This window comes from Trifolium pratense, linkage group LG7, assembly GCF_020283565.1.
Source record: "Trifolium pratense cultivar HEN17-A07 linkage group LG7, ARS_RC_1.1, whole genome shotgun sequence".
NCBI classification, from domain to species: domain Eukaryota; kingdom Viridiplantae; phylum Streptophyta; class Magnoliopsida; order Fabales; family Fabaceae; genus Trifolium; species Trifolium pratense.
In genome coordinates, this window is record NC_060065.1 from 41371012 (window position 1) to 41384878 (window position 13867).

A 13867-nucleotide genomic window follows, 5' to 3' on the forward strand; every position below is an offset into this window, starting at 1 on the left:
CTAATCCCCTTGCACTTTCAAGGGAGTTTACTATAATCACAAAATATTACAACTTTGCTCAAACACACCGCAAGAGACTTCTAATGTTCAAGTTACACTTAATAAAAGACTCACTAACTTACAAATTGTATATAAGAAAGTACTCCCTCCGGACAAATACAAGCAAAAATGCACTTTTTATATTCATTTAGTACTCCCTCCGGACACAAATATAAGCAAAAGTGCAAGCAAAAGTGCACTTGCACTTTTGCTTATATTTGTGTTCAGATGGAGTATATGATTAACACCTGAAAGAAAGATAGGTGTTATACAAATTTCTAAGCTTTTCTAAGATGCAAAAACACTTAACAAACTAAAATGTATATGATCTGATTCTGAGGCTCAGAGTCTTGTGTATATCATAATGTTTTTCTTAGCTTAGAGAGTAGTAGGTTGTAGCAGTCAATTTTCAATGAATATGTCTTCTATTTATAACCAATGATTTAGAGACGTTTGAGTAATGACCGTTTGAGAAAATTCTAGATGACAGTTGTGATTGTATGATCCTTGAGGTGTAAAATTGAATTTTTTTTTCCTAAAAAAGATAATTCAATTCCGCTACCTTGTCCTTGAAAAATATAGTACATTACCATTTAGAGTAATGTAGTACAATAGGCTCCAAGTAATCAAAGTTAACGTTTTTTGAGAAAAACTAACGGAAATTACCAATTTGACAATCATAATTAAAAGTTAAGGGTTCAATTTGTAACCATAATTAGTTAAGGGACCAATTTGTAACCTAAGGGACCAATATAAAATCAATAAATAAGTTAATGACCAATTATCCAATTTAGCATAAATGAATCTACTTAGTTTTCTGTTAGATTTTTTTGCAGGAGTATTAAGTTTTCTGTTAGACTAAGGTTTAGTACAAGTTAGTAAAGTTTTTTAAAAGAAATGAATCTAATTAAGTCTTCTGTTAGATTTATTTTTGCAGGAGTATTAAGTAATCAGAGTATAGATCAGGGTTTAGTCATTCCCGTGAGCTTAACTCGGTTGGTAGGAACATCGCACTATATATGCAGGAGTCCGGGTTCGAATCTGGGAAACTACACATTCACCTTTAAGGTGGATTTTCTAGTTTGACAAAAAAAATCTGGGTTTAGTAGTTAGTAAAGTTTTTTAAATAAATGATTTTATTTAAGTTTTCTATTCCATTTAAATTGATAAATATCACTGATGACACATAGCAATGCAGGGACTAAGACTATAGATAAAGGTTCTAACATTCATTCACATTTGTGTTACCATCCCTTCGAGACTTACTATGATTGCTTTGCTCTACTTATCCAAGTTATTTTCGGTTTGTGTTTTCCAAAGTCAATTTAGTAGGGGCAAAATCGGAAGTTTGGGGGGTAGGCGAGAAATAGGGCAAATTCAGAGAAAATTCGGAAACAAAATCCGAATTTTTTTTAAGGAAAAAAAAAATTCGGTAAACAAAAACAGATTTTTTCATCGAAGGACAAAAACGAAAATCCAAGGGATGAAAACGAATCACGGGAGTTTGGAAGAGAATTTATCAAACTAAAATGCACATATCAATGGGCTTAGCATAGACCATCTTTTTTACAAAAAAAAAAAAAATATATCAAACATGCACAAGTTTTATTTTACGTGTCATAACTTTTCTCTCTCTTCTTCTTGATCTACATGGATGATTTATGGTCAATTTAGGTCTATTTTAATTATTTTTCTTCTAAAATCACCCCAAAATTCTTGTTTGATTCGTAAAACAGCAAGGACTGAACATAATAGTATATGACAGAACAAGATAATACATGACAAGACAAAACTGTTCCAAAAAGATATAGGGCGATAATATTTTTATATTCGAAAATAAAATGAGTATTTTAGTATTTTTTTATAGTTGTACTATGGACAAAAAATTGTACTATGGTTCAGTGAGGGACAAAAATTCTTATTTTTGTCTTGTCCCTTGCTACCTAATTTGTCCAGTCTCATAAATCAGTTTCAAATCAAACAGGGTACAATAAAAGTTGTCCGGTCCAGTCCTCTGTTTTTTAGCAGATCAAACACATAGTGTGATTTCCACATATATTTAGTATTTCTTTCGGTTTTTTTGTTGTGTTTTCATCGTCTTAGTGCGATATTGTTTGTTTTGATTTTACGTCTTAGTGCCTTGTATTTTGTTTTCCTGTCTTAGTGCAAAGTATTGTTGTCCCGTCTTGGTGCAGTGTTAATTTGTTTCAGGTTGAAGGATTAAGTTTGATCCAGTGCAGATCCAATCAAGGATTAAGTTTGAGACCTGGATATTCCGGACACTTCAATATAATCAAATATATAGGCTTATGCAATGACGTTTTATGCCATTAACACGGATACTGTGAGTTTGTTCTCATATTTATCATTTTGAATTTGTATTGCATCGATCTACTCTTATCAATTTGAATGAATAAATATCTTTTCTTTATTAAAAAATATATTTACAAGGACAAATACCTTTTTTAGTCATATTGTCATTTATATATTTAGAAATGATATAGGGTTTGTTTCAGACTTTTCACCAAAAAAATCTATTTTTTTCAAAAAAAAAAACTATTATTTTATCTTTGTTTGTTTTAGATTTTTTCAAAAATCATTTTTGTAAAAAAAATCATTTTTTTCATAAAAATGAGAATCTATTTTCAATAGCTTTTATCAAAATCCATTTTTTTTATCACTCATCATCCCTCACCTTCAAAATAATAGATTTTTATTATTGTAAACAAACTGCAAATAGCTTTAGATTTTCTTCAAAATCTCTACAAAAAAATGTCTAATTTTTTTTAAAAAAAAATCTATTTTTTTAAAAGCTGAAACAAACAGGCCCATAAGGTTGTTTCAGATTTTTTTTCCAGAAAATCTATTTTTTTTTCCAAAAAAAATCATTTCATTTTATTTTATTTGTGTTTATTTCAGATTTTTTCAAAAATCATTTTACTAAAAAAATTATTTTTTCTTCAAAATGAAAAACTATTTTCAATAGCTTTCTTTGAAATTTATTTTTTTGAAAACCATGTTTTTAAAAAATAGATTTTTATGATTGTAAACAAATGGAAAATAGCTTTAGATTTTCTTCAAAATCTCAAAAAAAAAAATCTCTAGATTTTTTTTTTAAAGCTTAAACCTTTTTATTAGCTTCTCTACGATTTCCGACAACGACTTGTATGTAGGGCTGGACAGTGGGTGGATATGGGCGGGTTCGGCCCGAAGTTGTGACCCGGTCTAAACCACAGAGTCGAAAAATAAGGCCCAATCCGCCCGAAAAATTAAGATCGTTTTTCACTGGTTCGGGTTTGCGGTTTAAGCGGGTTGTCGGGCGGTTTGAAATGGATAGACATAAAAAAAAAATTAAAACAATAACAAACCAAAAAATTGGAGTTTAGATCCAGAAAATATGCAACCAAAGATGAGAGAATCATGAAACAAACACAAAAGGAAAGTTTTAAAAACCCTAAATCGACATAAAAAGTAAGAAAAAATTAAAATCGCAAATAAAATTAAAATATAACATTGATTTCAACGAAGTTAAACAAACAAGATAAATTATGATCAAGTTTTGGGTTTCAAAATGTTTCGGTCTCCGTGGGTTTGAGGTGAAGTGAGAAATTGTGAAGAGGAGACGTGAGAAGAGCCTGAATTCGGCGTTTTGATTTACTCATGCGGGCGGGTTTCCTCTACCCGGACTCATCCGTACCAACCCATTTTAAACGGATTTTTTCAACCCGTTAACCCATTATAAACCGCCCAAATCTCTAATTTTTGGGCGGGTTTTGTTGGGTTCGGACGACCTCGGTTTTTTACCCAATCCTACTTGTATGTATGTGTATGCGAGAATGGATTGTCTCCCGTGAAAATAGCACATGAGGGAATGCAGTGTCATGATCCACCATTGATTTAATATATTTTATTATGTGAGTTACTATTCACAATTAAATGGAAGGTGATGATTTCACTTAACAAAAAAGTGACTGGAGAGGATCCTCTCTCATGTGTATGCTCCAATTGACTCATAATTACGTTTGAGTCATTAGACATAGGAAAAAAGATTGAAGAGAAGACTCAGAAAATGCAATATACTACAAGTCAAGATTTACACTATTCTGCATGTTAGGTCCCAGCTAGGAATTATAACAAACACATAATAGGCATAAGCATTTAATTTTCGAAAAATATGTGTCTGAATTGATGTGAGGTGAAGTGAGAAATTGTGAAGAGGAGACGTGAGAAGAGCCTGAATTCGGCGTTTTGATTTACTCATGCGGGCGGGTTTCCTCTACCCGGACTCATCCGTACCAACCCATTTTAAACGGATTTTTTCAACCCGCTAATCCATTATAAACCGCCCAAATCTCTAATTTTTGGGCGGGTTTTGTTGGGTTCAGACGGGCCTCGGTTTTTTACCCAGTCCTACTTGTATGTATGTGTATGCTTCAATTGACTCATAATTACGTTTGCGTCTTGACACTTATAACCTCACATCAATTCAGACACATAGTTTTCGAAAATTAAATGCTTATGCCTATTATGTGTGTTTGTTATAATTCCTAGCTGGGACCTAACATGCAGAATAGTGTAAATCTTGACTTGTAGTATATTGCATTTTCTGAGTCTTCTCTTCAATCTTTTTTCCTATGTCTAATAACTCATCATTTTGCAATCATCCATGTGAATTACTGTAAACAGTATTGACCCATATAATTTACTTCAATTTGTCTTCTTTGTCGACTGATTCATCATCAATGCACTTTATATAATTTTTAAAAATGATTCATAAAGTTTGAAAATTCAGACACCACTCACTTTCTTTGGAACAATAATTGTAGCTTATCTGTTTGCAATAATTCCTAGCTGGGACGTACATATAGTACATGCAGAATAGTCTAAAGCTTCATTTCTAAAGATTCTCTTCAGTTTTTCCTATGCCATAAACTTCACTTTATCTTTCTGTCTGAAATTAATGAAATTTAAGATAATTACTAATGAACGAAAGGTAGACGGGCAACAAGTTGCACCGCCTGTATAGCAAAATTTGATAATTCGTAATCACATTAGTTGTTCATAGACAGATTTAGTCATTAAATTAAATGCTTTAAGGACTTTGTCCTGCCTCTTAAATTTCCAAACTCACTATATTCATACTATCCCTTTACCTCTAAATTACTGATATATCTCAACTTTTCTTTTCCTTGTTAATATTAAGATGACCACTTCCTCTCAATTTCTCTTCATTCCACTAACTGTCATTTGCTTCATATCTCTAACAGCTTTTGCTGCTACTACTATTCACCCAGTCGAAAGTATGATATGTATTTAAGGACTTTGATCTGTTCTTTCTTTTGGAGTTTTTGTTGTATCCACGGATTCATTTTAGTTTAAATATCTTGTATTTTTTTTGCAGATATAGAAATTCTGTATATATATTTTTGATGACATGTGTGTGTACTGTGTAGTTTCGATGAATTTCAGTACTTAGCTGATAGGTCTCAATTGTATATATAGAGAAAGCTCTCGAGGATATAGCTAAATCGCTTGGTAAGAAGGATTGGAACTTCAATATAGATCCATGCAGCAACAAATTTAACTGGGTTACGCCTCCAATACCAAATAACCAAAGTAACAATGCCGAAGTGGTCAATAATGTCACCTGCAACTGCTCTGTTGCTGGTGATAACTTCTGCCATGTTCTTACAATGTAAGTCTCTTTTCGGTAGAAGTGACCATCTTTTCTATCAGCACTTCTAATCAATTTGATTTTTTTTTCTTTCTTTTTATTTACAATAGTACTCAAGTATTTACATTTATATAAAGGTAGGAATTGACATTGTATATGTGTGTATAATGAGTTAGATCGGTTACCATGTAACAAACTTAACTGGTAATAAAGTTAGTTTTAAAACTCTCTGCAGTTGAAGAGCTTGTTGCAATTTTCTTTCAAATATGTCGGCTCAGAAATAACCTTTTTATGGTAAAATGAACATACAGAGATTTGAATGGGCAAAGTCTCCCTGGCACTCTCCCACCAGAACTGAACAAGTTGCGTTACCTTCAAATTATGTATGTAATTCTCAAACTTTTCCTTACTTCCAAATTAACAATATTATTGAATTTGTTTTATATTTTCACTCACATGTATCTCTATATTATTTTCACTCGCTCGCTCTATTACAGTGACCTCTCTCGCAATTACTTGAGTGGTACAGTTCCTAAAGAATGGGGCACCATGACGGCTCTTATTAAAATGTATGATTTGTTTCTTATTTTTAATTTATTGTAGACTTGTAGTAATTTCAATTTGAATGCAACAATAATTTAATGATGATATGTTTCTTAATCATCGTAGTTCTCTTCATGGAAATCGGTTAACGGGTTCAATACCAGTGGAGATTGCAAACATATCTACTCTACAAATTTTGTGAGTTTCTTAATATCCACCTTAGCAGCAAAAATACAATTTATAAGTACACAAACATGTATGTGTTCAAATTCAAAGAGTTTCCTTAGAACTAAACTTTAGCTTGAAACGGATAGGGAGGTATGGACCAATCAAATGTCTGGACATCTTCCTCCTGAGCTTGGGAATCTAACCAAAATTCGAACATTGTAAGCACTTTATTGTTTTTCCTTGATTGATGTTCTCCCTCCAAATATGGAAGCTAAATCTTTAAAATCCACTTTGATTTCCTTGGCTTAGAATCATAATTTACTGTTTTATTTTTCAATTATATGTAGGCGAATTTCCTCTAACAATTTTACTGGAGAACTACCCGTGACATTGGCAAAGCTCACTATATTGCAAGATTTGTAAGCTTCAAACTTTTATGGGGATGTTTACTGATGATAGATTTTAAAATCGTTTTTATGATGCTTCAAATTTTCATGCCCTCTCTCAATGTAGCCAAATTGACGACAACCAATTCTCTGGAAAGATACCTGATTATATTCAGAACTGGAGAAGTATCAATAAACTGTAGGCACTCATTTTTTATTTTAGTTTTTCCTCAAATTTAACTTTTTTTTTATTTCGCGAGTTCAAAAGAGTTATCAGTGGTTACTTTTCTCCTGACAGAATGATTCAAGGAAGCGGATTAAGTGGGCCGATTCCTTCTGGAATTTCACTTTTGAGATACTTAACTGACTTGTATGTATGATATTTTTTATATATAAATTAAAGCAAGGCTTGAAATTTAATTTTCATTTTAATTATGTTTATTTAAGTTTGATTCAAATGTGATATTCAGGAGAATTAGTGATTTGAATGGATCTGAATATGCACCTTTGCCACAACTTAATAATATGGCATTGTTAAAAACACTGTGAGTTGATTCCTCCGACTCTTTCAGAAATAGAAAAGAAAAAACACAGCAAGAAGGTTACTCATAATATACTGTTGTCTGTCTTGTTGTTTCTCAGGGTTCTAAGGAATTGCAATATCAACGGAACACTACCTAAAAATTTCGGGAATATGACAGCATTAAAAACCTTGTAATTGCATACTTGCTACACTTTGTTTTACTATAGCTAATGATTGAAGTTTCTTTCGTTAAGTTTATCGTATTCTATTACCTTTTCTATTTTGTGTTTCACAATTACTCCTTTGATAGATATAATATTTATAAAGCTCTCTAGCCAACCAATTATGTCATTGGAGTGTTTTTATATGAACAATTTTCTCTGTAGCTTTTTAACTCTTTCTCACTATGATATATCTTTCAGAGACCTCAGCTTTAACAAATTAAGTGGAACAATTCCGATGACCTTTGCTGACATGAGCAATGCTGACATAAACTTGACATACATGTATGAAATTCATATTAGTTTCTAATCGAAATTTATTTTGGCATATATTTTTAATCCCATATCTGTTGACATCTTCATACCTACAACCAACATGTTCGGTATACCTGAATAATGAAGCATTGTATATTAATAGCTTGATATTCTTTTATGGTAGATTTTTAACTGGAAACCTTCTCACTGGACAAGTGCCTACTTGGGGAAAGAAGGTCTGGGTGTGAGTTATCTTTCTAGTACTACTTGTGTGATTCCTTGGATTGAAAAATGTACTCATTTATGTGGTAAAATTACTAGAAACATTTTGTTTCTTTTTTTACTCATTTATGTTGTAAACTTTTCCTTTGCCTTTTCTTTTCGGTTGCTTCCCTCCTTTTATCCCCAACTTTTTATTTAAGAATTGTTGTTTTTGTTCTACAGTTTTGTAGTTTTAGGGTCTGCACTAGGTTAGAACAAAAAGGAGAGAAGAAAAACTTCTTGTATGTTATTCTGAAATGATAGGAATACATATATAGGCAGTGTCACCTTTATTACATAATACAACCTCAAGATCTGAAAATCTGGTTTGAGCCACAGAGATAGCGTATGAAGTGGAAGAAGCTTTGAAAGAAATGTGTTCATATGGAGGAGTTTCGAATAAGAGTTCAAACTCTGGTTTTTTATATCAAGGAGGAGGAGGGATTGTCACATGTGAATGCCAACGAGCCGTAGCTAGTATGCTAGCTTCCAACAGAGGAGGATGTCTTGGGCCAGACAGATATCCCCATCTTCAAAAGAATGAGATTGAGAAGCAAGTTGGACAGATGTTGTAAGCAGGGTCATTAGAGCCAGTAACAGTCGATATTTCAGTTCCTGTATCTTAGTAAAGAAAAGAATAGAAGTTGGAGGTTTTGTGTGGATTTTAGAGCTCTTAATAAAGTAAAGGATGGAATTTGGAGATTTTGTGTGGATTATATAATGCTGTTAATAAGGCTACCGTGCCAGACAAGTTTCCAGTACCTGTTATTGAAGACGACTTTTTATATGAATTTACAGGGACAAATAATTCTCTTTTTTCTCTTGTTTCAAAGAATCCTAACATATTCTGAATCAAATTATATGTATTGTATATAGAGATCTTTCATACAATAACTTCAACATCAGCCAAGGGAGTCAGATGTGTGAAGATGAAAAAGTGTAAGAATACTCGCATTTGTGTGCATTTGATTGCAAACTTAAGAATCTTTCTGTGACACTGACTTCTCTAATATGTCACAGGAACTTGTTTTCTCCCTCATGGGCACACAATGACATGTAAGTTTGGTATTATATATACTAAAACATGCATGTATATATAGCCTTTCCATTTCCCTCTTATTATGTGATGAATCTTAATTTACTAATTATGCTAACTTATTCTATTCCTTCCATCATTCTCTCAGAGGAACAGATTCGTGTTTGAGAGAATGTCCCAAACGTGAGTTTCTTCATGGTGAATTTCCTATAGACATCTAAGATCTCACTATTTTTCATGATTTACTTAACCCACCATGGAAAAAACAAATCAAGGAACATACTTTTCTTTATTTGATTTTTTAGTTTCCTTAATATTTCCAAAGTTTCTCACATGATCTGATCAACCCAGCGTCATACTCCCTTTATATAAATTGTGGTGGAAAACAAGCAAAAGTCAACAACACAAGCTATGATGATGATTCAGAATCATCTGGATCAGCTAGATTCGTTGCCAGTCAAATGGGAAAATGGGCATCTAGCACCACTGGTGCATTCATTGGTAGTGATCAACGTGCAGATAGTTATACTCGAAAAAATACCTCTACACTTACTATGGTGGATGCTGAATTGTACATGACCGCACGTGTTTCTCCTATTTCTTTGACTTATTTTGCGTTTTGCCTGGAAAATGGAAGATACACGGTAGATCTACACTTTGCTGAAATAATGTTCATAAACGATCAAACTTATGGTAGTCTTGGAAGGCGTCTATTTGATATCTATCTTCAGGTACATGGCTTAACAATTTTCTTACAATAATCACTTTGTGTTTCATTAAAAAGAAATTGAGGCCATTAGTCAAGTGATAACTAGGTTCTCATTGCGATATTGTTGTAATATATTTTTTCTGATTAAAACATGTACAAATATCTCACTACCAACTGAAACCATATCCGATTAGCAGTTCACTTGTTTGGAATAATTTATAAAATCCATTGCTACTACATATTTAAAACAGAATGACGATTCAAATATTTGTAGATTATAATCATCAAGAGGCATTCGGGTTGTAATTCAAATGTTGCAGGGCAAGCCAATGCAAAAGGACTTCAATATTGCAGAAGAAGCAGGAGGAGTTGGTAAGAAAGTCGTAAAGCGATACAAAAAAGTTGGTGTTACTAATAATACATTAGAGATCCGTTTATATTGGGCTGGAAAAGGGAGAGAGGCTCTCCCAGATAAATCAGTATATGGTCCTCTTATATCAGCTATATCGGTGAAATCTGGTGGGTATACTTTGTATATTCCTAAACTTATGCTACATTCTCCATGTTATGAATATGATCTAATATTCAAAATTTCATGTATAATAATCAAGCAGATTCTGCACATCGAAGCATGTCTGCAGGAACTGTGGTTGGAATTGTGGTTGCAGCAGCAATTATTATCATTCTATTATTTGTTATACTTTGGTGGAAAGGATATTTTGGAAAGAAAAACTCTTTAGCAAGAGGTGATTACAAAGAATTTTTTTAGTTGCCATTATCATCAAACTTTTTGCTAACATACGAATTATTCAACTGATAAACTTGCGCATATTGTGTAACCGAGTAAGTTTGGGTACGTACTTTTGTTTTGTTTGTATATCATGTTATATAATGGAAACTGAGCCTAGTTTTATCTTGATAAAATGAAAGTTGCAATCTTACAAGAAATAAAATATCGATGTTGAGTGTCCGTGTGAAATTTTCTTAGTGTAAGAGATCTTTGATCTTTCTTTTACTTCAATTACAGAGCTGAAGAGTTTAGACCTACAAACAGGTGTATTTACCTTAAGACAAATCAAAGCAGCAACAAATAACTTTGATATTTCCAATAAGATTGGAGAAGGAGGGTTTGGTCCTGTGTACAAGGTATTGTGCACAATATAACAAATCCTCTTGAGTGTCACACTTTATTATAAAATTCCTTTTCAACTTCTAACAGCATATTTTTGTTTGTTCAAAAAAAAAAAAAACTTCTAACAGCATATATAATTCCTCAAATTCCAGGGTTGTTTACCCAATGGGACATTGATAGCAGTCAAGCAACTTTCTTCTAAATCAAAGCAAGGGAATCGTGAGTTTTTAACTGAGATAAGCATGATTTCTGCTTTGCAACACCCTTATCTTGTTAAACTATATGGTTGTTGTGTGGAGGGAGATCAGTTGTTGCTGATATATGAATACTTGGAAAACAATAGTCTCGCTCGTGCTTTATTTGGTAATTATTCCTATATTCTCTATTTCAGTTTCTATTTATGCAGTAGTCCACATTTTCAAACTTAGCACATTACTATGTGGTATCGTTTTCTGAATTTTATAACATTCACAAATAAAGGTCCAGAGGAACACCAAATAAAATTAGATTGGTCAAGAAGGAAGAAGATATGTGTTGGCATTGCTAAAGGTTTGGCATTCCTCCATGAAGAATCAAGACTGAAGGTTGTTCATAGGGACATCAAAGCCACAAATGTGTTACTTGATACCAAACTTGACCCAAAGATATCTGATTTTGGTTTGGCCAAGCTGGATGAGGAGGACAATACTCACATTAGCACTAGAATTGCTGGGACGTAGTGAGTAACTATAATTCAAATAGCATTTTTATAATATAATAGTTTGATATCATGTTTTATACAAATATCGTGTTGTTTCAATGATATGTTTCAATTGTGCAGTGGATATATGGCTCCTGAATATGCAATGCATGGTTATTTGACAGACAAAGCAGATGTTTATAGTTTTGGAGTTGTTGCTCTAGAAATTGTTAGTGGTAAGAGCAACACCCTTTATCGGTCAAAGGAGGAAGCATTCTATCTTCTTGATTGGGTAACTATTTGATGTTCTCCTTTGTTCATTGTTCAACTAAAAATTTAACTCTAAAAGAGAACAAAATCAACAAGGAGCCAACTTCTTTGTTGAAGTAATACATTTCACTAGAAGGAAAAACGAAAGGGTTTGGAAAAGGATTTAATTTTAGTCTCTCTTGAAGAGTAATTGCACAAAACATTTCATAGTTACTGTCAATTTCTAAAATGTAATATCACGAGACATCTAAGTGACATCATTTTGGCTTTTAGTTAGTTAACATCAATATGACCATTTTCGTACTTTGAAGAATTTTCAGACGTTGAATGTATCCTTTGTAAAGAACTGTTATTTTGACACAAACTTGACATCAAAATTCGGTAGGGTAAAACAATTTTCACATCGGTTGCAAAACCATGTGAAACACAGGTAAAGAATACGTGGTTAATTGTGTTCAACTGATGGTTAATGAATATAACAAAGATCACAACTTATTAATCATTCACTAAACACTATTAACTACAGTTCTTAACTTCATTATCTATTAACCACCCAAATTGTGTTCATCTATACAAGATTTTCATGTGTTCAAACATACATGATATTAATTAACCACATTTTGGGTTCAAATATTCACTTGATTGCTGTTAGTGACATTCAATATTGCGGTTAATTATGTTGAATGAATGATTAATGAGTTGCGACATTTGTTATGTTTTTTAATTATCTAGTAAACATAATTAACGACATATTTCTCGAATTTGATGTCTAACTTGTGTGTCAAAATATAATTTCTCTTTTGTAAATGACTTGGGTTTCACAAAACTATTCTTTGTTTCAACAGGCACATTTGTTGAAAGAGAGAGGTGACATAATGGAGCTAGTTGATAGAAGATTAGGTTCAGATTTCAGAAAAAAGGAAGTTACGGTGATGATCAACGTTGCTCTCCTATGCACCAATGCCACTTCAAACCTTAGGCCCTCTATGTCTTCAGTCGTAAGTATGCTTGAAGGAAGGACCGTGGTTCCAGAATTTGTTTCAGATTCAAGTGAAGTAATGGATGAAAACAAGGTAGAAGTAATGAGGCAATATTACTATGAGATGGAAGAAAATACGACAAGTACGTCACAAACACAAAGTCAGAGTTTATTAAAGGATGGGTCATGGACTGCTTCATCTTCATCAGCTGCAGATCTTTATCCTATCCACAGTGATTCTTTCTATTTGCAGGAAAGAAATTAAGAGTGGTTGTTGAAACATAATTGCATCTGCCATCTTGATGTTCTGCTGCTATGTCTTGCGTTGAAACTGCGGTATATCTTCAAAATTGAGTATTGCCTCTCTCTTTTTGTACGTCTCTTTGGCATTTTTTTAATATATGTTAAGAAAAGTTGGTAGTATAATTAATATGTAAATTTTGCGTAAGACTGTTACTAATATTGACTTCAATATGTTAGCAAAAAGCATGACAATATCATGTAAATCATTAGCTTAATAACTTTATTCATCATATATTGAAAAGATTTCACTCTCTAAGGTTTAAATATGTGAACCATTTGATTCCATTATAAAATTTGTTTTTATGTGATAAATTCATTGCTTTAGAATTATATACGATGATGAGTGCTAGTAAAGAGCTCTCTAGGGTTTTCTTTCTGATGCACTGTTTACTAGTGTGATAATGGATATCAACATTATATTAGACTATGTGATTGAATAAATCCTCCGGCGGGTCGAGGACTTCCTTCCCCTTCTTCGAACTCCGATTCATATTTTTCATAGCGAAATCTCTGATCAAGGATAGAGTCTTGTCAAAACAGTTTGATGTATATATGTATTTAAACACTCTCATGGAGTTAGATTTGTTGCAATAATAAAATCACAAAGTTATAGATGGTAGTCAATCTCGGCCGTTGATTTAAAATCGGACGGTGTATATTCATATGTACTAAAATAATCTCAATCATTC

The 13867-nt window shown here is 32.6% G+C and overlaps 2 protein-coding genes across 12 annotated transcripts in view; both read left to right on the forward strand.

Moving 5' to 3' along the window:
* The window catches only part of LOC123894914 (probable leucine-rich repeat receptor-like serine/threonine-protein kinase At3g14840), a 103913-nt gene that overhangs the window by 49742 nt on the left and 40304 nt on the right, over window positions 1-13867 (forward strand). The gene's annotated exons all lie outside the window — the stretch shown is intronic.
* Window positions 4615-13442, forward strand: LOC123894915 (probable leucine-rich repeat receptor-like serine/threonine-protein kinase At3g14840). Of its 10 annotated transcripts, none has more exons than XM_045945039.1 (24): window positions 4615-5339; window positions 5542-5734; window positions 6025-6096; window positions 6211-6282; window positions 6383-6454; window positions 6571-6642; window positions 6772-6843; window positions 6938-7009; window positions 7109-7180; window positions 7281-7355; window positions 7453-7524; window positions 7756-7839; window positions 7994-8053; window positions 8947-9009; window positions 9091-9126; window positions 9255-9289; window positions 9458-9837; window positions 10136-10334; window positions 10430-10561; window positions 10843-10961; window positions 11100-11310; window positions 11428-11665; window positions 11768-11918; window positions 12742-13442. In XM_045945039.1, exons 1-24 carry the CDS (start codon window positions 5243-5245, stop codon window positions 13138-13140), a joined length of 3048 nt encoding a protein of 1015 aa, XP_045800995.1. In that variant the 5' UTR covers window positions 4615-5242; the 3' UTR covers window positions 13141-13442. The 10 variants fall into 10 exon arrangements, with proteins under 10 accessions (XP_045800995.1, XP_045801001.1, XP_045800998.1 ...); XM_045945045.1 differs by having other exon boundaries at window positions 4653-5339; window positions 11768-11862; XM_045945042.1 differs by having other exon boundaries at window positions 4812-5339; window positions 7088-7180; window positions 9255-9304; window positions 11768-11862.

What these genes read in the sequence shown, in the direction of transcription:
- LOC123894915 (XM_045945036.1), top strand. Translation starts at nt 5,243, where the DNA reads ATGACCACTTCCTCTCAATTTCTCTTCATTCCACTAACTGTCATTTGC. An exon ending in CTAACCAAAATTCGAACATT is followed by an intron (nt 6,643 to 6,771) that starts GTAAGCACTTTA and finishes AATTATATGTAG; the next exon opens with GCGAATTTCCTCTAACAATT. An exon ending in CAAACGTGAGTTTCTTCATG is followed by an intron (nt 9,305 to 9,457) that starts GTGAATTTCCTA and finishes TGATCAACCCAG; the next exon opens with CGTCATACTCCCTTTATATA.